Raw genomic sequence first — 25605 nt, 5'->3', positions numbered from 1 at the left:
GCGATACGATGGGCTCTCATCACTTCCCACTCTTTATATCCTGAACCACGAGGGGCGTCCGGGAAGGAGATGTTCATCTCACCTCTCACTCACGCTGTGCTCTCCAGGAAGGCAGCGGTCAGCTGCTCGCCACGCAACACATCACAGTTAACGTTGAGGTTATTATACAACTCGTCAATTGTCCTTTTATGGTAAAAGGTAGTGAAGATAATGAGATGAAAATTGACTGAAAACATGCTCGAACTAACGGTTGATTTGTCATGTAGTGATAAAGGTAGCGATGCCCAGATAATACATTTACAAGTTTTGTGGAAAATGATATTTTGAGTGTTCACTGTTGTGTTAATATCATGTATGTAATGTTATTCTATCACAGTAGGATTTGTTCAAAGTGGCCTACTGTAAATATGGTAACTATCTAGAATACACTCATGGAACTAATTCTGGTCCAGATAAGACGACTAATTTCATGGTAGCAAATTGACTTAATTGCTGTACTAAGCTATTACTAGCATGATAAAGGTAAAGCCCCTTGTAGGGATGAGGTTCGAGGTGGATGGGTGTGGTGTAAAAAACACCAGACTTTCACCATGGAGACCGCCGTCTGTGTCCCCCGAGTACCAGACCGAAGCAAGTTGTTTCCTTTTGAAAAGTCTCAAGTTAAAATTGACACGTGTTGCTGGACACACGAAAAATGAGCAGTGACCTTTCCTAAGATATCATACAAACAGCTGTGTTGCCCACTAATACGTCACTCTCTAATACAGGGATTCCCAAAGTGAGCTGCCTCTAGGGGGTGCGCGAGAGGGAAAATGTAGTGGTGGTCTAATGGTGTAATAATTAATATTAAATATAATTTTCACAAAGTAAAAACATGAATGTAACAGACTGTCTCATGTTTGTCGTTCTGGTGTTGACGATGATATGTCCCTTGAGGGTTGCCGTAGCGAAGGCGCAACCCCCGCCTCTGGCCAAAGGAGAAAACAATAATAAAGAGAGTAGCCGTGGGCTGATACAAGATGTCTAATCTCCCGACTCCAGTTCTTACTGCATGATAAGTGCCCTTATACACGAAGCCAATACGCTCGGTTACATGAATTATAAAAATCCCCCTTGTAAGATTTAAATTTAAAATTAAAAACGTACAATTTAATAAATAAATGCACTTCAGCTCCTGCCGCCAGACTGTCTTTTACGTCGCTAGCCTAGCTTGTGCAGCTAACGTCAGCTAACAGCTAACTTCATTCATTCAGCAACATTCATGCAAATATGCTAAACTGGCTGAAATTGGGGAAACTGTCAGGTGGGACATCTGAAGCTATCAGTCGTAAAAGAGGAGAGGGATAGAGAGAGAGAGAGAGAGAGAGAGAGGAATCGGAGGCGAGAGGAATGGAGAGACCGGGAGAAGAAATCAAACGGGAGTCAGAGGAAGATGAGACGGAGGAAGGAGGAAGGGATAGCACAGACAAATCGGGAGCACATAGGCCCATCGCAGAGTCAAGGTGAAAAAAAGAGGAAACGAGAGTGAGCATCAGACTGGGAAAAAAAAGAGGAAATATGATGAAAAGTATCTGTGTCTGGGCTTCACTTGGATTGCCAATGCAGATTGCCCAAAGCCACAGTGCGTGGTGTGCAGTGAGGTTCTGGCTAACAGTCTGAAGCTCTTATTTACGTCGCCACCTGAACACCAAGCATGCCAATGCAAGTTAAAAGCCCCTTACATTGTTTATATCGAAATTGGAGGAGTTACAAAACAGCCAAAAACAACTGCAGTCTCATTCCATGTGTGGTTCATTGTAAATTAAATGTGATAATCTGCCTCTGAGCCTGTGCGTGTGTGCTCGCATCCGTATTGCTCTTTAAAAGTGACGCCTTGTGTAACTGAAAGTTATTGAAACTTTGTTGCAGTGTTTCAGGGCGTTTTCACACCTTCAGTTTGTTTGCTTTGTTCTGATTCAGAGATTAATATGATACAATGTTGCAGTTGCTCCTTTGTTCGGTTTGTGTTCACACTGCAACATTTAACAGCGGACTAAATATTGTAAACAAACGCCACGCGCGAGCAAACTGTTCTCTCATTGGTCAGATTTCTATGCGCTATAAATAGGTTGCTTCTTCTTTTTTTAAGGTGTGGGGGATTGGGGGTGCGTGAACCCGGTCGGGATGTAGAAGGGGGTGCGCGGCCTAAAACGTTTGGGAACCGCTGCTCTAATACATCTGCCACGTCTATTATCTCAGTGCCTTTGTTCCAACTGCCACTTCAACTTCTTTAAGTGCTTCAGCACAGGACCTGCCCGGAACCGGCATTTTCAGACATTTAAGCGGTTTCTAATGTTTTCCCGCTGCAGTTTGTAAGCGTATAAGAGAGTTTTGCCGATGGCAATTTCAGCCCGTGACTCACTGGTTTTGAGGCTGTGCCTTGGTGAGTGGGTGGAGGGCCCCTCGCGCCTGTGCGGCGTGGAAATTCAATCGCCGAGTCGTTCCTTGGCGTCCTCCAAAAGCAGACTTGCCCGTCTCAAGAGCGTTAATTCACGGCCTCTCTCCGGACTGCTGATACGGAAAGTCGATTAAAAAAAAAAATAAAAAAAAAAATCACAGCAAAACAAATTTAGCATCAGAAGAACTCTCCCTCCCCTCCTCCTCCTCCTCATTAGTGCCCCTCTAAATAGACCGGCGGTGAAATTATGAAGGAAGAATGACGGCGCTGTTAATTCACGCGTGATTACGTAATGCATGAAGTGGAGTACACAAAGAACGTGGAGGTCTCTGTGCTCCTCTAGCGGCCTTGACTCGGTGGAGGAGGCCTCGCTGGAGTTCTCACGCAGACGCCCGCGGCCGCTTTGGAGGACCGACCGGGGGATTCACGCAGATTAATGGAATCCTAACTGGCACACGCCGCAATTTATAGGCCAACATACAAGACGCTATGACCCAAATTATGTCCATGATTAAAAACTGCAACATCTCTCTCTCCCTCTCTCACATTCCCTCTCTTTGCCGGCGCTAGCCTATTTATGTCACCCAGTTTCCATGGCTACCATGCCAAAGATACAATCTAAAGCTCTCTCTCTCTCTCAACATCAACTTCCCCCTTTTGCCAAAAGTGAGTCATTCATGCGCTTGAACCAGTGCTGCTGAAGTGCCTTTGAGTAAACGCACTAAAAGCAGGCGTTGAATCCCGTATTGTGTGGCCGTAGAGTACCCGATTTCATTTACTATGTTACATTTTAGAGTGTCTTTTTAAAATGATGTATTTCTGGTATTTTTATGCTTTTAGTCCTCACCAAACACGTATTGGGTATTGTTTAGGAATAATTCAAAAGCTTCACCCAGCTCTACTCTACATACAGGAATTTAAAGAAGCGAGCGCCAAGGAGTCTTAGAAAGTAGCCTCCCTTCCTCGGGCCACACGCACTAAACGCCCCCCCCCCCCCCCCTGATTTCCCATAACCAGCCCACAGTGGGACCCAACGCTTGCGCGTCCCTCTGAGAACAAAAGCGCACAGGACGAGGCTGGCAGCAATGCGCCTTCCTCCTCCATGATTTCCGCCAGTTCAGCGAGGGGCGAGAAGGAGCACAAGCACAATACCTGGGCTGGAGAAGAACGATGACGTCATTCCTCCACAATGAAATGACTCATTGTTCCCCATTTGGCAACGACTTCAAAGCACAGACGAAGACAGGGGCCTTTGTCAGCACTTACGCCGAGATGATTTCCAAGGCCGACGTGTGAAGCAGAAGCCCGAGCTCTCCGACTGTGAAAGAAAGCAGACAAACAGGTCAACGTTCAGGCTCCTTTGCTCTCAAAAGGTTGCTTATGCAACTGAAGCCGTCGCTTCATTCGATCAAAATCAGCTGAATTCAAAGGAGCGGCTGTTCGCACAATCAATGAAGTCGGTCGGCCATGACGTAATAAAGATTGACTTTGATCCCGGCCATCGACACGCTGACGGTGCACGGTTCTTTGTCTGCAGAAGAAGAGCTCCGCAGCTCCTCTTGATGACAGAGACTGGACGTTCAGCACCACCTGCTGGCTGGACGGAGACACTGCGGCAGGGACAGGTGGAGTTGTACTGCATGGCCTCCGGATGCACGTGTTGTGTTTCTGGGTTTTAGCTGTTAACCCTTGTGGCCGCATTTAATCATCTTAAGGCAAATGGGACACACGCCTAATTGGGTACTTACCGATTTTGGGGTGTATACGAAATAGTCTAAAGTATGTGGGTATCCGAACATTTAGTCAACTAAATGTATTGTTTTGTCTGATCAAAAACTATCCGAAATTTACGGATCACAAAACTAATGCTTATCGCGTATCGGCGGTTTTGAGCCACGTGATCACTTCAGCAGAAAAAAACGAGAGCAAATATAACTTTCAGACTTGCCCCCATTAGGATGTATAAAATATTGTATTTCTTTGGATTAAAATCAGCTTGCCGTTACTGTAGTTTTATCGATGTATTAGAAGCTGCTTTCAGCTAGTTTCCCTCGATAACATATATTTTATATTGCTGTGAAAACACCTTCAAACAACTGTATTTGTCCAAGCTTCTCGCCAAATAAAAACATTGTACAAGATCACATTTGAACACAACATGATGTTATAACTTACTTTCTCCCTCTCATTGGCATCACAGCGTCATCTATTGACACTCCAGTGCTGTCGTCATCGTTGCTCGTTCTCCTGGCTGATTTTAACACAGATTTGTTGTTCACATTGTAGCGTTATGAAGGATCGGCGACTAGAAAGCATCGACGTCGACCTCCGTTTACACCACTGTTTTTCAATGATACAAAACAGATCCAAGCAGCAGATCCTCACATCTGAAACACTGGAACCAGTGCGTGTCGGGTGGGTTTTGCTGAGTAGATCGATCGTTCCGTTTGAGCACCAAAGTGGGACAACCTACATACGTCTCTATGGAGCTGGATTTGTGCACAGGTAGGGCCTTGTCCTATTGAGGCAGGAAAGAACCAAACACAAACTATTGACACAAAGTTGAAAGCACACTATTATCTATAATATCATGCAAATGTCCCTTTATTGGACCTATCTGTACACAACGGACGATTTGAAATGACTGTCGACGTGACCCCAAAAGGTGTTGGTCATGTGGCATTCAGCCGAACAATATGAACAGTCTGTAAAAGCCCAGTCAAAAGTAATGATGTTCCACACTTCAACTTATTTAAAAACTACATTTATTGGCCTTTTTTTGTGTTGATTTGTTCCACAACAGCATGAAGTAAACTGAGTAAAGTCCACCCACTGAGGAAAACTAAAAGATGCAGTCGAAAGTGGTCCTTGCGTCCAGAGTTTTTTGTGCAAACCCTTAAAAAAAAAAAAAAATAGATAAAAAAAACAACAATTGTGAAATCTCAACTCAAAGTACACTTACTAGCTTTTCCCGGGACTTTCAACTCATGGTCTTCATTAGCAGATGGAGTTTGCGTAGCTGTCTCCAGTGGGGGCCCATCTCTGCATCAGCATTTCAACCGGTCTGAAGCTAAAGTTAAAAAGTAAAGCAATGTGGAAGATGTGGCTACATGCTCCGAACAAATGGGGGGGGCCTGTATACAAGACTGTATCCATACAATCTACATTTGTCATTGGTTGTTAAAAACAAAAACAAAAGCCGGACTAATAGCATCGCTAACGTTACCTGCAGTGGGCGAGGACGGGCGGCTGCTCGACAAACGGTAGAAAACGGTGCATTTCTGCACATTTATGTTATGCGTGTTCCCCAAATGTTTTGATAAATTGCTGGTGTTTCCTCTCTTGTGAGGGTTTTAATGCATTTGAGACAACGAGAGTTCTCAGCATCCACTGGAGTCAAACGTAGCCACACTTCTTCTCGCTGCCACGCTGCGTGTCTCACGCTGTACTAACCGCTTTGTGCGGAGAATCTCACTTCGTAACTTCTAAAGTACCGACAGCGGAACCTTTAACTCCGGACCTTAACGATACTCCGGGTATTTACTTCTGTTTTATCGGTTCCCGTTGAGAACAGTTCCGGGGGAGCATCCCTACTACAGACATTACAATTCTAGGAATTACAAATTAAAGACGAAAAAAAAATAACCGTAACTTTGAAACATGACTCATGATTTCAAATGAATGCATCCGCCACAAACACACACGCATTGGAAGAAGTGAAACTTTTTCACCATTCAGTTTATTTCATAATGCCTTGCTCACTGCCGTGTACTGTAGCTCGGTTCCCAGTGGCCTAGGAAACACGTCATCAACAGTGTGGCGTGCGCGTGGTAAATTCATTCTTTGTGAACGGAGGGAGGTCCTGTACAGTAACACATTTTAAAAGTAAGACTCGTCAAGTCTTGCCCTTTTTAAAATCAGAATTGCTTCAATGAGAGATTAAAAGTTGTACATGACCAGAAGAACAAAAAAAGAAAAAGTGATTGTGCAAAACGTACTTGAGGGAACAAAACAAAAATCACATTCTTTTTTTTAGAGTACATGTCATGTTTTGGATGTAAAGCTGGTGGGACGCATTTACATTATCAGCTTACTGACATCGATCCTTCTCGCTCACAATTTCATTCACTGTCCATTACATAAAAATATAGATCTTTTTTTTGCTGCTTTTATCCCCACTACATGTCACATAAAACAAGCACTTAAAATGCAGGCAACTTCTAAGGCAACATGTGAACTAAAAACAAACTAGATACTGTATAGGGAGCTATAGGCTCCGCTATCCGTTTGAACGCAAGGGCATTCCCAGACCAGATAAAACATGTCGTAACGCAGAAATGACACAAGAGCTATCGTACAAAGTGAACTACTGAATAGAAAAGACAAAAAACAACAACACTGAAGTCCAAATAAAAAGGGGAATCCGCAGCTCCCCGTGTTTGCTCGGGAAGCTCGGTGTGTGTTTTTGTTTTAAGAGCACGAGGAGCAGATTATTCATGCTGCATCCAGGTTTTACCCCCCCCCCCCCCCCCCCGGCGGTCTGTGGGAAAGGGCTCATGCTCACAATTAGAAAAAAGGGTAAAAGGGGGAACATAAATAGGTTGATTTAAGGGGTGTGTGGTTTGCATAACAGGGGTTCCATGCACACGCGCTGCAGAACAGGTTTCAAACATACCTCACCGATCTCCGAAGATTCTTGCATATGATTCACACTTTCTCTCCCCCCCCCACCCCCCGAAAAAGCCTTTTTTCACATTCTGGAGGATGGTGGGAGGGAGGGGGGCCCCAGTCGCTGATGGGAAAGGTCCAACCCCCCCCCCCCCCCCCCCCGGAGCGAAGCGGTAGGGTCCGTGGGGCTGGAGTGATTGTTTGGTCGGCGGTCACAGAATACACTGTGAGGATGTGCAAATGTATGTACAGAGGACGTCATCTTCCTGCTGGACAGACGTCGAGGGTCTACAAGGAGACATGCAGGACACGGGTCTCTTTACAAAGCTGGACTGGGAACAGTGCGTTTGTGTGCAGAGAATGAGTGGGTAATGTTATAGTGCCGGAGGGGGGGGGAGGAGATCGGTAGCAGTTCATAGATGTCTCCGTCTCATCACGACGTGCCCTGTCTCTTCTGTTGCTGGACCCGGATCAGGTCCAGCTGCTTTTTGCACTTCTGGTAGTACGTGGACAGACTCTTGTTCTCCTCCAGCAGCTTTTTGTGCTCCTGCACCAGACGGGACGTGTTCTGCTGGTCCTTCTCGTCTTGGTCCAGTTCGGCGATGAGCTCCTTCCTGCGCAGACGGGATATGAAGCGCTGTTATCTTTTATAGCGAGGGCTGCTGTTTTTTGGGCGCTTGTTTCAGATCGATTCAAACTAACATGTGGAATTTATTCTACTAAATGAATTACTACTCCGCTCGTTTCTGGAGCCTCCGCTGCCTCACTCGAGTGGCATGAATCTGTATCATTATTAGTCATTTTTACCATCTGCAGTGTAGTACACAACACACTTGTTGCAAGTCAACGTACTTTCTCTGGATCAGCAGGGCGATCTCCGTTTGCACCTTCAGGTATTCTTGGGCCATCTTGCAGTGCTGCTCAAACACGGCCATGGACTCTTTGGAGTTGGGACAGGGAGCGAGAGGCTGGAAGAGAAACAACAACACACACATGTTGCTGTTAATTGACGCCTGCCCGCCCGCGCATGACGGCAGAATGTATTTATATCGGCTAGTCTGAGCAGTTAATAATACGCCAAACATCTCACTGGTGCTGCCAACGTGTATTTATGTGCACATTCCACTTTTCAGACAGCATCATGTTTTCAGGGCTAATCCCTTCATAATTAAGTCATTCACGATGCCCTTCAACTCATCTTTGAGAGGAAAAGAGCGGCGCCGCAACACCACCCAACCGGAGTAAGAGTCGCTATCGGACAATATTTAAAGGAAACGACGGCGTACCTGCAGCTGGTGATCCAGGGTGAGATAAGCCATGGGAATGGAGTTGTCCGAGCCGTTGGTGTCTGAGGAAAGAGAGGAAAGAGTTGGTTTTTCTCTGTGACTGCACAGGAACGGTGTCGGCTGTTCCACCACCCTCAGAAATAACCTTTCTGACCCGAAATCAGTGACACTACAGTGTCTCCAGTGGACCCTTACAGATGTAAAAACATCTGGCCACAATGACACAGATGCTGTTACAACCGGCGTGTTTGCAAAATATGAACAAAATGCATGCCAGTCAGGGGGGCGTTCACACTTCCATCTGTTTGGCAGGAACCAGTTATTAACTGGCCCTATGAAGACAAAAGAGGCAACACTTTTATGCAAACACCTGTGGGTTCGTCGGGGGAGAAGTAACCCCTGCTGCTCGTCTTGTCAGGCATCATCCTCACACTCGGACTGGAGGACCGGCTGCTGTTCCTGCTCCCCTAAGAGAGGACACGAGACACCCGTCAGTCATCTGGCGAGCCAGTCACAGTGCCCGAGTGGCAACATGTGACCTGGGCCACCACAAAAAATAAAAAACATTAAACAAATAATGCCGCTCTAATCTGCTTATCGCGCACATTTGGAGGCGTGGGCCAAATGAAGCTGAATTCCATTCATACTGGTGAGATTTGTGATTGTGTCCGCTTGCAATTAGTTGGTTCATAAAGCCTATCGGACATGCGTCCAGCCATCAAAGGGACGGTGTGATAGAATGTCATTTAACATAAGGAGAATCCAAACTATGAACACTGGTCTAAAATGACCAAACAGACTGTTTTGTATGCAGTGAATCTGAGGTTAGTGGCTCAGTGACTCTCTGGATCCAAACATGGGAATAGAATCAGAACGGTAACAAAGCAAAACTCACACAAACACACAACTCCATGATCAATGGCGCTTGTCACGCCACTGGGAATCTGAACAGGCAGCACGGCGCGATTTATCTTCTTCAGCGAACGGTATTTGTGTTCAACGTCTTCACGCTGAACTCCAGATGAACTTCTGAGTGCACCGAGCTGTGGCTTTACATCCGTTACAAATGGAGACAAATGTTTGGGAAAGCAGGAGAAACACTCCCGAGCCCCGGAGTCCGTTTGAAGCCCAGATCGGGCTGTTCGTCTGACATATCAAACGCGTGTCGTACTCCGTGACCTCTCCTCCCAAAGGGTTTCTCTCTCTCTTGATGAAGAACGCTTCTGAAAGACGGCATCAGTCACACATCCACACGGCTTCCGCGGGAGGAATGATGACAGCGGCAAAACAAAGAGATAAACCCCTTTGGTCGGGTTCTGCTGGAGTTCATCCGAGCATCATAAAGCTTACAGTTGAAGACGAGGTGTTTATTAGCTTCCATGTTAAATAACATCAAACAACAATGGAAGTGCTTTTGACATTGATTTATTTTTAAATAGGCTATGCATTATCCCCAAAAATCGAAATAGCCCATGAAATAAGGAATATCAATCTCACATTATTCATGATGCATCAACAGTAAATATTATGAGTTTGTTTGTGTAGCGGGTGTGTGTGGCGCTGTCCCGGGTGCTGAAACGCAGCGCATGAGATCAATAAACAGTCTCGATAAAGCCAAGTCTTTCATGTTGGCGTAAGATACAGTCTGTGTATTCATACATTTGTTATAGGCCGACATATGACCAAATTAGTTTGTATGGGAATAAAAAGGAAAAGCCTTCAAGTCCCATTTTTGCCCTCATCTTTCATTAGACACTAACAGCAAAGCACAATAGAAGTTATTAATGGCCGCAAGTTTGAGGAAAGTATAAAAACAATAAATATATATATATATATATATATATATATATATATATATATATATATATATATATATATATATATATATATATATATACACACACATACACACATATATATATATATACACATATATACATTACCCACAGTAACTGTTTTCATCTACTTTGACACGAGCAACAGAGGGCCACACGCCTCCTTCATTCCAGAGTCATTTGATTTAGATTATTTTTGAAATATAACCGCAGCTACACCGACCCCTACCCGCTCCCAACAGTGACCGTGTCTTACCTGGCTGGACTCTGTGCCGATGCCTGGCAGATCCTGCACGGACCGACGTCTCTGAGGCTCGAATGTGGCTGTGGACAGGACAGACAGAGGGGTGGGGGGGAGGGACAGAGAGTGAGACCCCGGCAGAGCTAGCAGACAGCGATGCTGGGATGTTTGGTGCCCCGGGGACAGCTGCACTTATTTAACCCTCCGTGTGCTGGCCCATCTACACGGCGCTGTGGCACGGCCAGAAGGGACGGAGGCACTAAAAGGGCACCGAGCCCTTCTGACGGTGCACAACGAACACACACACACACACTACCGTAGACTAAACCTACCCACAACCACAATATACAGCATATAACATAGCACTCCCAGGTTTCACATAACAATATGAAACACGACTATGTCATGTTGGGATTACACGTTTTTTACTCCATAGTCTGCGCATTTCCCAAACTTTACATGACATGGGACACATCAAGTTGATTCACTTACTCACTCAAAGCTAATGCAGTGACTGGGTTTATCTAGAAGCTCTGTCTACGACACACTGAAGGCACAACACATTAACAGACAAGCACACTGAAGAGAACACAAAGAACTTGTTGGACAGATTCGGCCTCCTCTGTTGTTGTAATACACTGAGTGGAACGCTCTACAGTTATTTTTTTTTGTGTGTCATGAAACTGAATTGAATTTTCCTGCTGTTGAAATGGTTTTGAATCATGACCTCATACCTGAGATATATACCAAATGGTGAACTTTGTATTGCGCTACATCCGTACTCAACGGCTACCAAGGAGTTATGACCTCGTGTACACGAGCACTATGTAATAACATCAGCTGACTCCCTTAGTCACCGGATTACATTCAACATGTTTCAAAATAAAAGCCCTTTTGTTCTGAAATCTGGAGCTGTCCCAATTCCTTTCATTGGTACCACTGCTTGTAATAATAGCTCTGACCCTCAATGTGAGAGCAATTAATCAAAAGAAGTTTTTTTTCCAAAGTTAATGGATGTTAAAGAGAGCAAGAGGGGGAGAACCCCCCCCCCCAAAAAAAACACCAGCCAAGTCCTCGATGCATGAAACGAGCTGAAATGCAGAGAACCAGAGAACTGGAGCACTGAGTTACTCGTGATCTGCTGCAGCCAAGCCAGCGAGGAGACAGAGAGGACGGGGACGTGAGTTAAAGGGTTCATCTCACCTGTGTCAGCCCAACGGATCTAATGCACTGATTGGATGCCCTGGAGTCAGCTCAAAATGTGTCGTTATTGACACAGGTGACGGACACTTAATGAGCTGGAACTAGATTTTGAGTGTAACAAAAAAAGGTGACACCAGATGAGGATATTAACTCATGTCCCGCTTCTGCCAACTGGAAAATCACAGAAGACAAAAAGGCACCTCCGATGTGTGTTACTCCAGGACCGGCTCGACTGACCCTTCGCTAAGTCCCGCCACTCGAAAGTGGGCCAATCATAGCGGCCGGTCATAGTCTGCTTTTATTCTGCAATTGCTTTAGATTTTTTTCCAAAAATTTGATAATTTATATGCATGGAGTGCAGTTAGTGACAGTGTGGGGTCCACGGTAGCTCTGACAGCTAGTCAGACTAGCAGCAGGGGGCGGGGCTTAGCGAAGGGTCAATAACATCCTTAAAAATAGAGACTGCCCTTAACATGCAACATCGTTAATATGAATGAACATTCCGCGGTTGGTATCATATGGAGTGACACACACAGGAGGAGAGCCCCGTCAGAGAGCACAGCAACCCACAACAGCCAAGCCAAGCCAGCTCCACCCGGTCACCAGGAAGCCCAGTGGCCCCAGAGATACCTGTGACGACGATCTTGGGGACATCCAGAATGGTACCGTACGATGCCGTTTTACGGTGGCCTCGTTTAAACTGCGGACGTGCTGCGAAAAACACACACATACACACATACAGCTGCGAACACGACAAGCATGCGGACTAAGAGAGACTGGGCCCCACGGCAGGACTGTGTGGAATCGTGGGCCACGCACATGCAGAGCATATAGTGCACCGTGCACGGGCAGCATGCACGTCCGTTTCCAGACGCTGCTTTTCTCGGCACAAACGACAGCGGGGAGTTCGGACACAGACCGTCGGTGCTCGACTCACACGAACTCCATTCATTAACGTTGCATCAAAGTGTGACAAAACTAAAAGAGCAACAACAAAAGCCCTGACATACTCTGTGTGCTCAAATGTAAATTCCTCAGCACTGGTGAGACAGCTGGGTCTGACGGGCTTTAGCATTCAGGGGGGACATGGCTGTGTTTATATGAGGAATCAATCTAGTCTATGTGATGAAAGCACATGAAAAATAAACTGACACAAAGTGTCATGGGAGGAGTTTCTTGTGGACTCGGGAGAGGCCTCATTCCAACAAGACTTGACAATAACACTTGCATGCCTTCTCCTGTGCAACATTTCTTATTAAAGTAGAACATTCTGAATCTCATAAGCGACATGCCCAATTTGCCTCGATGAGCTCCTCTTCCTGCTTCCGTGGGCCGTGTAAATGTCTGTTATTACCTGCAGGCGTAAACGGTATCTTGGGCTCCAGCTCCGACAGGTCGGCGCTCATTCTTTTGCTGTCCGACGACGCCAGGCACTGCGTCCGTGCGGGCAGACTCTCAACGCTGCCCCCCCTGGACAGAGGCAGGGTCCTCAGCGGGTCTGCCTGAGGGAACCAAAGACAAACAGTCACTACAGGAGCCTGTTTGGGACAATACTTAATCATACTGAAGAGTTGCTTTACCTTTGGCTTGAAGTAAGGGGCGAACTGAGGCGTGATCTTGATCGTGTCATTGCTCCCTTGAGAATCACTGTGCTCCATGTTGGCGTCGCTTTTGCTGCTTGTGCTGGTGCCGGTGTAGTCCACGTAGGAACCTGGCATTCCCCGAGACGCAGGACAGGAGAGAGGCTTTATAGCTTTCATAAGTTCTCAACTGTGGTGCCTTTTTAAGATTTTACAATGCATCTGCTGCTTATATTTGGTGTTTCACAACACTGAAAAAACATGTGGGAAAACTCAAAATAATTCAAAAACATCAAAAAACAGACAAATGGAGGAGTCTTGCGATACCAGACAATCACAGATCTCCACCTACCTATTATCTGGGGATTTAAAAACGCAAAGTTGTTACTACAATGTAATAAACCTACACAACTTTGGATTTAGAGAGGCCAATCACAACCCCTTATCTACATGTGTGCATATACCAGCAGCATTAAACGGCGGCAACAGTGAGTAAAACGTCTGTGTGTGTCTGCATCATGGACAGCCGTGCAGTAAGTGCCGGGTACTGCTTTAACATCAACTTCCTGTGCTGGTGGGACTCCTGTACCCGTGCTAGTTGGAGAGTTGCTCTGCCCATCGTCTGAATACTGGTATGGATATTGCAGGGGTTCATCAGATCCTGGGAAGTACTGACAAAAGAAGAAGAAAAAAGCACAGCTTCAATTATGACTTTCATTCTTACATACAGTATGTACCTCTTATTTGCGGCGTTATTTGGGCAGAGATGGCCTGATCTGGTCTGTTTCGGTTCGGTTCTAATTGGACTGTGGGTTAATTTGTAGTGCGAAAGCAATTAAGACCAACCACAGGATTTTGACAGTGGACGTGCTGATGGTTTACTGTCAAGAAAGGAAGAAAGAAATCGTCTAAGGGCGCGTTCACAAGCCACAGTGCTTGTTTTCTCATCTAGTCTGGCTAGAAACACATTAAGATTTACAATAGAATATAAAATAAAGTGCACAACAAACAGATAACAGTACTACAAACAAGTATGATGAAGTGTAATGTAAAGTGTCAAGTGTGTTTCAATGAAGAAACAGAGACGAATCAAAGTTCAAATATTTATATTCATGAGGTACCTACCTAAAACTACTGCTACTATTTCAATTTGCTTAAACTGAGACGTGTTGATTCAACTGTACGGTCATTTTGGAGGATGTAGATTGCAGTGCTGCAGGAATGAGTCACAACACCTCGAAATTAAATGATTACTTTTATCCACCCCATTCATATCAATGAGGGACGGCCTAATGACAGGAACACCTCTCTGTGGAAAACCATACAGTGTGTACTGTAACTTTATGTCGCATTAAAACTTTACCTAATCCCCTTCATCCACTCCAGTTTAATGAAAGCCTGGGAGAAAAGGGGAAGCAGATTACCTTCATTAGATGAGTCATGATCTTCACTATCTCCTCCATGGAAGGCCGCTGAGAGGGGTCTTTAGACCAGCAGCGGGTCATCAGGCTCTCTAAGGGCTTGGGCAAATTATTGATTAAAGGAGGTCTTGTGCCTGAATGTGTAAGAAAAAAAAACAAAAAACAGTCAAACAACGAAACAACATTTACCATCACACCAGACATAAATATTGCATATTTATGCTAAATCCCCCAGTCTCCTGCTGCACCAACCATAATGACTCAGGCAGGCAGATTGAAACATTAAACCTGTGGCCAGGTGTTATTAGTGTCCCATTAGTATTCTCCCCCGATCCATCTCCGCAGTAGCACAGGTGAACATGCCTTTCAGCTGCACTCTTCTGCCAGGCTCTTCGTACTCTCAGTCTCCCAGCAGGCCTAGCGGGGCGGGCACGTCTGAAGGCTCACAGCAGCTGACAGCTGGACATGGCCTTTGCATCCTATAGCTCCCCCCCCCCCCACCCCACACACACACACACAGTAAGTGACTCACCGTTGTGCACGGCCCACATAATGCGAAAGGCTGGTCCTCCGATTTCATCGAAGGGCTTCCTGCGAGTGATCACCTCCCAGAGAATGATCCCCCAGCTGAACACGTCGCACTTCTCGCTGTAATTGCTGCCTGCAACGTACATCAGAAGGCACAGCAACACTTAGGTCCTCTTCAAACGGGGCGGACAGGCTGCGTCTGACATCACTGACTGACTTGATAAAAAGGTAATTCTCTGTGGCACGTTTGAGATCAGAGAGAGGATGTGCCAGCGAAAGCACAGCAGCTTTTAGCTCATCTCTGCTTTCAAGGGAGGAGGAGGAGGAGGAGAATAAGCGAGCAATTTTTTAACCGAGGAGCGGCTCCTGTGTTGCTTAATTACTTGGCCTATTATTGCAGAATTTAAGTGCACATCACGCACCTATTCAAAAAAGTTGCTGCGTGGGTAAAGCGGATGCAAATTAGTTGTAAAGAGTTCACAGAGAGGGCAGAAGTGAGTTGTTTAATCGCACTGCAGTCTTGTAAGTTGCCTCCAAAAACAAGGTAATGACTTGGGCTTAATATATCTTTCCTCCTGACACCCGCCCCCCCGTCGAAGAACCCCGTCCCAGAACCCCGTCCCATCATGCAGAAGTACATTAGGCTCCTGGCTGAATGAGAACACACATTTTACACCGTCATCTCCTGGGGGAAATAAAGCCACCGGCATCACTCCATTCATCGTCTCACTGTGCTTGGGAGACCACCATCAATAGAGCAGCAGAGTCAGGCTGCTGATGCTGACTCAAGGGTTAGTGCCACGATGCTGCAAGCGCTAAGCTAATGGTGACCGGGCACAGGTGGGTGCAAGAACAAAGCATATACAAATGAGTGAGCTGTCGGGATGGGAATTCTTTCGATTCTTTATTGATTCCGTTGCTGATTCAGTGTAATCCGTCAAAGAGTCGAAATATTATCCCTTTACTTTGTTATTGTCATCTATAGTGGTCGTTTGCATAAAAAACACAAAATTCAAACGATGTACTGTAATGATGTCAAATTAATGGTTGTATTTATATTTAAATATTTGCTTTAATGAAAAGAAAAATCTTGGTAAATACTTTGAATGATGTATTTTAAGCTGCTCAGAGCTAGTTACAGGAAGTTAAAACAGGTCAAGTTTTAAAAGCAATTTACAAGATAACACGTCATGATCACGTTATAATTTACCTTCGCCCAATACTAATTTCTATCAATCAGAGATTGAACCCATCATAATCATCGTAACCTCTGTTAGCATTAGCTGCTAGCTCTGTTATTTAGCCAAGCAGGACTGTGCTGCCCAGCAGCTAACGGCTAACAGAAACTAGCTCTCCTGCTGAATTCAACACAGATTCGTTGTTTAAGACGTAGCATCAGCTGGGAAGAAATGTGGTGCTTCCCCTCAGGGTAACAGCAACTTCTCCGACATGTGACAATGACGTAACTAAGAGGAATCAATAGGCTCGGAGATATGCGATCTCAACGAATCAGACAAGCTCTCAACGGGAACAGGTTCTCAAATCCTGTCTAGTGAGCTGGTTTCATTGGCTTGTGGTGATTCTGCGAGCATTTACAGAAATTAAACAATATACTCTATTTAGTTAAAAAAACAACACCTAACAGGGCAGGTATCCAAAGCTCTTAAACTACTTGGAATGCCACTCATACTTGCCTTCAAACACCTCTGGGGCCATCCATGCTGCACTTCCTTTGTTGTTGGTCATGTGGGTCTGAATGTCACACGCTGTTCCAAAGTCACATATCTTCAGCACAGTGCCGCCTAACACTAGAAGCAGACTGGAAGAAAAAGAAAAGAGCCAGAAATAAACTCTATTAGATGATGACAATGCTTTGAACTTGAAGTAATCAATTAAAAAAACAAAAAAGTGAACTATCGGACTTGTTTGAGTAAAAAGAAAAGTGCCGGAATAAAAGAGTGCTATAACCAGCGACAGGTACAACGTACACACAGTGGTTTCACAACTGTTATACTTTTATACTGATTGTTTCATTTAAAAGCTGGTTTTTCTGAGCTCAGAAAAAGGATACTTTTAACAGAAATACACCATGTGTGTGTGTGTGTGTGTGCATGTATGGAAATATGTTGCATGTAACCGTATGAATAGGCTTCCATCAGAAAAAATAACCAAATCCAAGCTTAAAATATTAATTAAAAAAAATAAAAAAAATCACATTTTTATACTTTTCTCATTTAAATAAATGACAAACATTCAGTGAAAGTGCAGCCCTTTTTTCGTTTTCTTTGATATCTGGCATCATAACTGTGTTATATTGCACAAATGTTTGTGTTATCTCTACTTCCAGCCGCGATGCTGTTTCCACTGAGGCGCAGGACTTCAGAGTTAAATGGAGTTCAGAGTGTTCAAAATAAACACAGAGAAACTCTTTTAAAGAAGAGCTTGAGAGACAAGTTCACACCTCTGCAAAGACACAATAACCCCATAATGTAAAGATATAAAGGTTTACACTTCTGCCACACAATAATCAGATCAATTTCAAAAGTACAATATTTGTTGAACATGAAGTAAATCAAAGGGGGAAACTACCGGGCACTTTGCAGGCACAGTGAAACAGGAGACAAGAGAGTGAGGTGAGGAGGAGCATACTTGGGTGGCTTGAGGTCCCTGTGAATGAGAGCCTTTGGTTTCATGCCATGGAGATAGGCCACGCCCTGGGAACACTGAAAACACCAGCTCATGGCATGGGAGGCAGTGTAATAGGGGAGGGGTTCAGCACCATGCAGCACTGTGGACAAGAGAGCACAGTCACAACCACCACACACACAATGAACCTACAGAGAGGAACCACGCAGGAAGTACGGCTTCGAGACAGCCCTGTTCCAAGCAAGAAGTTCCTGGGTTCCAGGGACTACTTTTCAAGGAACTTAAAGGTTCCTTTCATCCCATAGTTGTCAGCGTTTCCATAGCGGTCTAAAGATTAGGTCAATTTGTTGAAATGGGACGACTGCTGCTGGTGGTCACAGGGGTAAACACACTCTGCAGCTCAGTGTGTCTAAAATAAGAACACATTTAAAAAATAAAAAAAACAAATAAAAAAAACTTTGGTTTTGTCTCATTGCAACAACATTAACTGAAGCTGCTTTAGAAACGATCTTAAAAAAAAAAAAATGTCTCCGCACATTCACAGCAGTCTCTCTCTGCTAAGTTTATTCCAAGTGGGAAAACTGAGAACAGATTGTTCAAAATCAGCATTCACAACGCAACTTAATGACATCAAAGCAATGGCGCCCATAGTGTAGCCCCCGAGAGTAACTCTGATAGAGATTCGGTAACTAGGGAGGAGAGCTAATTGTGAAGTGTGAAGTGCAGCGGCTCACACTGTGGGATTCACATCCTGGAAACAACAAAAGCAACCCGATCCGAAACCTTTTGGGAATAAAAGCCGTTCCAACCACTGATATCCTGGGAAAGCAGATAAAAGGCCTATATGCTCATGAAACACGCATGCCAAAATGTCGACAATAATCCCTCACTGTAGAGGAACTGTATGTACAGCAGGTCACAGTGAAAGCAGGCCTGGGGGCTTGATTGAAACCTGTCGACCGTCTGACATCTGCTCACATTTCTCGACCCCATGTAACTTCTTTTAAACGATGTCACTACATTCTCAGACCTCAACAATCGACTGAGTCTTAATATTACCAACAGCTATGATGGTCAAAACTGTCAAAACAAGACCCAAATTGCAATAAAAATAATTATCCAAGTGCCAACCAAATTCTGTGAAATTTGAGCAATACATTTAGTCAGCTTTTGTGGCCCACATCCACTAAGTTAAACTTATTAAAAACATAACATAACAGTCATGGGGGTCACGTGCACACACATTCTATGATGCTGAACTTTGCAGACACATATGTATCTTTAATAACACATTATAACATGAATGCATATTGCTGTTTGTTACAGCTCCCTATTTCCCAGGTCCGTTTGGATATAGACTTGCAGGGACAAACAAGGTTGTGCCTGTGCCGCATGTCACTGTGCAAAGACTAGATTATCAAGGAACTGGGACAAACGACTGAACATGCAAACAGTGGGAGGGTAAAAACTGAACAGGGCTGCTTCTCATGTCTGGGCAAGGCTGTGTTCCGTTTCACCACTGGCAAAGGCGAGACAAATGCGGCCATCTGTAATACAGCAGTGTGCGTGCAGACTCACCATTGTACAATGACCCGCCTTCAGCGTACTCCATCACAAGGCAGACCTGCGAGGGAAGAGGAAAAATCATCAGAAACGCAACCAGAGAGATAATAGAAAACACACAGGATCGTACTGGGACATGCCGTTGCTGGGGAGTCGAATGGTCGATGTGGCTGCGCGGTTAAGAGAGCGTGACATGTAATAGCAGTCCAGCCAACTTACTGGATTATTGCAAGAGCCGTACAACTTCACAATGTTGGGGTGATTCACACGCGAAAGCTGCCGGAGCTGGAGACAAAGAGGAAAAACGTCATCTGCATGCATGCTATTTAATACTTTAAGCACACAAATATTTGTCACCCAGGCTGTCATTACACAAACTCTGTCCCACTGGAACTTGACAGAGCGTGTGTGTGTTTGTGTGTCAACTAAACATGTTGCAGTCGTGGGGTAAAGACAATAACAACAATACCTCGACAATGAAGGCTTTCCTCTCCGATTCGCTCTCGATGGTCTTGATCGCGACATCGTTGCCTTTCCATTTGGCTTTGCAAACAACCCCAAAAGCTCCTCTCCCCACCACCTGAAAAGGGACAGTACATCAGAAAGTTAACATTACTCCAAAGTAAACGTCAGCTCCTTGTCTTCTGAACGTTCATGTAGAGCATCAGCGTTAGGTCTTAAGTCGTTGTCAGACCACAAAACCAAACACAACCCACCTCCTCGACTTCAATATCCTCATAGTTGATTTCTTCAAATGGATATCCAGGAGGTGTTTCAAGTATATCGCCGGATGGCAACGTTAGAGACATTACTAGCTAACGTCAGCTAGCAGCTTACTGAAAAGAGGAAACAGCAGACAAGAAAAACACATATGTTGACACTTTTTCACAGTTCAATTGGGCAAAAGAGAATACTTGCTTCGAGACATTTAGCTAGCTACCACAATGGCACAATTGTAGACTAACTTGTCGTCGGCCAGGGACGTGGCTAAGTAACATAATGAATAACGTTACGGTTAGCTAGCTATACTTTAAAATGGGGCCACACGGTTAGTTACACATCCTCTCAAACAAGATTCAACGGCTTAATGTTAGCCTCCTGTCAGCTAAGTTAGTGTGATGCAGTCAACCAACTGGCTAACCGCGTAGCTTAGCTAGCACAGCGAGCTGTAGCTGCCCTAGCAAAACCTGTCACCGACACTAAAGAGTGCTCAAAGTTAGCTTTTGGCAAACGTAATACGGGCCTATAGCATTATTATAGACTAGTGCTGACCATATTTTAACAGTACCATACAACATTCGCGAGTAAAAACAAGATACTTAAGGCCTGCAGTATATTGGCTAGCCAGTTTGCGCTAGCTGGCTAGCCTGGTTGCTAACGCTAGCTACCGGGACTTAATTAGCTTTAACAATCCAACCCTTCGCAGTTGTCTTGTCACCAGTGCCGGTGGCTCTCTGGACATGGGGATATTTTCTGCTATTAATGTACAGAAAACCGAGGAGTGACGTCCATTTTTAAAAATAGTCTTTCTCTATCCACTTGACAGCCAGACATAACTTTTTCACAACTCGTCTAGCTGGCTTTGCTAGGAGTGTATTTTTATTCTTCGCAGGAGCAGCTCCATCAGGAAGTGTGTGCGCACTGCAATTGTGTCCCCTGCACACTGACCAGGAGACCTCATTCATTAAAAAAGGAAAGGCCCTTAATATTGTAACTTTTTTTTGTAACTTTCAAATGCATATACTGCGTGATAGTTTAAGCTATAAAAAAGCATAATCTTTTACAAGATGATGATTTGTTTTCTATGAAAACCGTGATTCGAAATGTAATTTTAACAGTAAAATATAGTGGAGCACAAATTACAGTATTGCCCACTGAATGAAACATTAGTGGAGTTGAAGTGTTATGAAGCAACACAAAATGGAAATACTCACGTAAAGTAAAACTACCACAAAACTGTGGTTAAGTATCCTACAGTATTTAAGTAAATGTATTTAGTTATATTCCACCACTCTAATCCTACGAAAATTCAAAAGTCAATATTTTTGTTAAAAATGTTAGAAGAAAAGACAAGAGAACAGTCGCCTAACAAGTGATTAATTTAAGATTTATTCAAACATGATTAACATAATAAAGAATGGCTGGTGGTTGGCTTGGTTCTGCTCCCCTGGAGAACTGACTGATGGAGTTAAAGATGCATTGGCATTAATACAATACAGTTACAGTATCAACATCATCAACAATGCAAGGACAAAGAATATTTCCTTTTAAATGCTCCTTACATGTGAATGCATCAGTATCCAGTGTGATAATGCATTATACAGTACTGACAGGGGCCTTTCTGCTGCCTACTGAGTACTTTTACCTTTGATACTTTGACGACTCAAATATCTGAACCCTTCTTTGCCACTGTTTGATTCTACTCCAGTTGTTGTAAGTTGTGTTTCTACTGATTGGTACAACTTTCTGTCCATTTGGGACCTCTGTCCTTTTGAATTCCCCCTACCAAGGTTTTCCTCATTGTGTTTTTTCTTATGTGCTGAGATTTATTTTTTTCTATTATACTGTATATCTCCCAGGTTGGCTCATCTACAATTATTTCATGTCTCAGTGGGACATTAAATATGTGATAAAAGCTAATAAACTTGACTTCTGACTTGACACAACCTGTTGGTTCGCAGCATCTCTGCCAGTCCTTCTCCACGGACTTCGAGTTCAAGAGGAAGTTCTGCCGACCTATAATCTAACAATTTAGCCTCGCAAGGGAGACCCTCCTTGATCAGGCAAGTAAGTTACACTTATGTAACATCAAAATTAAATTTTGTAAAGGAGGGGCGTTATATAAACACAGCACTTGACGAATGCTAATTACATGCCCCACTCACGGGACGTAATAAAGCAGGTTCCCAATGGAGGCTTTCCAAACCACTAGGCAAGCACAACTCATACTAATGAGCACGAACTAATTTGTTGTGATATTGAACAGAGGGCTGGTAATAGCAGGAGCCATCCCTCTCCCCTGAAATAATTATTCTAATCACTCATTTCAAAGGTGATTAAAACCCTCTCACCTGGCAGTTTTTCTGGGGACTACACCGGCATATGGTTTGGGACCTGCGGTTAACAGGAAGTTGACTCCGAGCTGCCTAACATCTTCGAGGACCCGGACTTGATGAAGCGCTCTCCTTCTGGACAGGTGACGCTTCGCAGTGCGTGTGCAGCACCATGAGGATATTGAGTCCTGCAATAACAAACACATTTACCAGCTGGGTATGGAGTTTAATGGGATGTTTGAGAGGACAACATACAGCCGTCACCGGGGCTGCACAATGCATTCAGGCAGACCCTGCTAGACAGGGTTGCATTTATATGCCAATTTCCAAGATGCCTTTTTGAATAGTGGAAGTCTTGGAAAGAGACGAGCAGATAAGCAGAATATTCTCGGTGAGCTTCAGTCTGGTTTCTCATTGTGGCTTTTGACACTGGACTACTGTGGGCTAAAGGACCAGGTATGCCTGAAGTGACTGATGCTGGATAGTTGAGGGCGGTACTGATATCAATATGGCTCACTCAGTCAGGAGTTGGCCTTTCATTCACTGATAACAATGCCTTCTCTTTTGAAAGTCTATCCCTACTAAATAACGGCCTTCTGCAGGCCTAAATCACCCGCAGGTTTTGGTAACCTTGGAACTCTTTCCTTCGGGACACTTGCGAGACCTGTGCGATCCCGTCCAACAACATTACTGTCTCCGAGAGGCTGCGGCGGGCTCGGTTTGAAGGTACTGGTATCATATGAAGCTGGAAGCCATTGTTACATCCGTGTCGTGCTTGTGACTAGCTTGTTAGGAAGGAGGCTTAGTAATGTTTCAAAGGCTGCATTGTTTTTGGTGAGGGCATAACTGGCAATTCCATATTCACAAGGGTCCCCTTGACCTCTCACCCCAAGATACATGACTGAAAATGGGTTTGAATGGTCCCCATGAGTCTCCCCCTCATAGACATGCCCACTTATTTGTTTTCTAAAATGTGTATTTTAATATTACTGCACACTGTGGTCCCTAATCTTGAATTAAATAAAGCTTGTATAACTGGAAAGCTGAGGCTCCAAATGAGCCCAGTTGTATTCATGTGTGATGATGTTAGTCCCCGTAGTGGCCATGTTTTACAATGACCTGTTGTGACCTCGAGGGTAATCACAGCCTCATGAAACTTTACAACCACAAAGGCCGAGGGCATTCAGAGGATGTATGGCTTCCCTAGGTTTATGGACATAAAGGGGGTTTCTGATCAGTTCCAGAACTGACATGCTCGCCATCCAATCACCAAAAATGTAATTCTTGCAGTAATTACCAAATGTCAAACGTATTTTACACCAAATCTCGGTTTGTTTTTTTTCCTACGGTGTTCCTCGAGGTGTTGATGTCTTAATGTGGTATTTTTTGACATTTTTTATGAATTCTCAAGTGAAAAAATTGTAAAAATTCACACCAAATCTGTTAACAAATGGTACTTCTATGTGGCATGTACTGTTGACCTGCTATCTCCCCCTACAGATCCCCTGTTCCCCCTAAAAAAGGAAAACAAATGGGTCTATGTGGGTCTCTCAGGTTTAAAAGCAGCTCAAGATCTACCTTTTCAGACGCGCCTTGGCTTCAAATGTATTGATATATATAAATAAACGTACTACTTTCTCTAAACCCTCTGATCTCTCACGCGCAGGAGGACTCAGCGTGTCATGTGTTCCCACGGCCACAGGGTGCTGCTGTTGTACTTCCCATGGATGAGCCTGATAGTGATCAATCACAGCTCCCTTCTTGTCCTCCACTTATAAAAGAGCAGCATTTGTGTGCCGGTTATACACGGGAATTTCTCACAATTAGAAAGCATTCATTTATATTCTTATGTCAGCATCAGCACTCTCCTGCACGGGAAATAATCTGTTTCCTCCGCTATAAATCGTATGATTGATTATGGCTCACTCGTGCAGCTGATGAACATTTGTCTTGTGTTTATGGCTTTTAAGTGCTCCAGGTTGGCGTTATGGATACCTCTGTCCCCAGATAAGACTTACATTGTTTAATTATAGTGGGGAGAAAAAAAAGACCCCTGTTTGCAGATATTCACCCAAATCATTTTCTATAAGTGGAGCAACTCCCACCGCTGCACCCCAGCGACAAGTAAACACCGCAGACACTGGGGACCGGCGCAAAAAGTAATTTTGCAAAATCATTTTAACTTCATCTAAATGCTGCGTTCACTTGCTGCCGGAATTTATTTGACGGATGAAGTAGCGGCACCTGAAAAAGAATCCCGGAGGCTAATTAGTCTGAGGAACCGTTTCTGCAGCTCGCGCCCTGGCACGAATAGAGTGGTCTCGTGTGACGTCACAGTTTAGCTGTCGGCCATGTTGGAGTACACACAAAGCCACTGGCATGCACGGCTGAGTTGCATAAGCTATCGATCATGGTGAACTTTTGTGCTGTCTTTGGTTGTGGCAGCAGAGCTGATAGACAAGAAATCATTCTTTCGTTTGCCAGCGGTCATTACACATCAAGGAAATGACACGAAGGAGCTATCCAAGCGACGCCGCGAGAAATGGCTGTCACGCATCTCTCGAGATATAAAGGAATGGAATTTGGCGTACACTAGAGTATGTGCGGATCACTTTATAAGTGGTCAGTGATTTTATTTACTAATTTGTTTGTGAACAGTATTTAATAAAGGAAATATAAATTAATCCGATAAGACTACTTCGGTAAACTTGTATTTCAATGTTTATTACAAACTGTTTCAGGTAAACCCTCTACTCGCCAAGATGCCGATAATCCAGACTGGTCTCCGTCTCTAAAACTTGGACATGAGAAGGTTACCGAAGCTTCATCGGCCCGTGACAGCAGTCGGGTGACAGCAGTCGGTACCAGAGACCGTCGAGCGCGTACAACAGGCGAAACACAGAGATGCAGCTTCAGCATTGCATGATATGAGTTTAACGTCGGATCATGCATATGACAGCCCACCAGCAGCAGAGGATGAGGACGAGGATAAGAATAACCAAGACAACCAGACAGACCTCGGTGGGGCCACAATTGCAGCAATGCAAGCTGAGATGCAGCGCCTACTCTCGGAAAATTTGAATTTGAAAAAGGAACTTTCCGATGAACGATCCATGTTTGATTCAGAATTTTTCGAAAATAATG

At 44.4% G+C, this 25605-nt stretch overlaps 1 protein-coding gene across 3 annotated transcripts; it reads right to left on the bottom strand.

Annotated features, from left to right (window-relative positions):
- Positions 1-6152: 6152 nt before the first annotated feature.
- map3k7 (mitogen-activated protein kinase kinase kinase 7) lies at positions 6153-21018 on the bottom strand. 3 transcript variants are annotated; one of them, XM_079291498.1, is made up of 18 exons: positions 20826-21018; positions 20125-20244; positions 19878-19988; positions 19628-19693; positions 19424-19469; positions 17849-17987; positions 16890-17018; positions 15204-15328; positions 14675-14805; positions 13840-13921; positions 13251-13381; positions 13025-13172; positions 12301-12381; positions 10483-10550; positions 8762-8858; positions 8392-8453; positions 7958-8073; positions 6153-7719 (listed from the first exon to the last, which is right to left on the bottom strand). In XM_079291498.1, exons 2-18 carry the CDS (start codon positions 20215-20217, stop codon positions 7539-7541), a joined length of 1806 nt encoding a protein of 601 aa, XP_079147624.1. In that variant the 5' UTR covers positions 20218-20244; positions 20826-21018; the 3' UTR covers positions 6153-7538. The 3 variants fall into 3 exon arrangements, with proteins under 3 accessions (XP_079147624.1, XP_079147625.1, XP_079147626.1); XM_079291499.1 differs by having other exon boundaries at positions 20125-21018; XM_079291500.1 differs by lacking the exon at positions 12301-12381.
- Positions 21019-25605: the final 4587 nt, after the last annotated feature.

Source organism: Melanostigma gelatinosum (genome assembly GCF_949748355.1).
Source record: "Melanostigma gelatinosum genome assembly, chromosome: 19".
In the NCBI taxonomy this organism is placed as follows: domain Eukaryota; kingdom Metazoa; phylum Chordata; class Actinopteri; order Perciformes; family Zoarcidae; genus Melanostigma; species Melanostigma gelatinosum.
The sequence above is the reverse complement of the archived record's forward strand: the minus strand, read 5'-3'. Positions and strand labels throughout refer to the sequence as shown.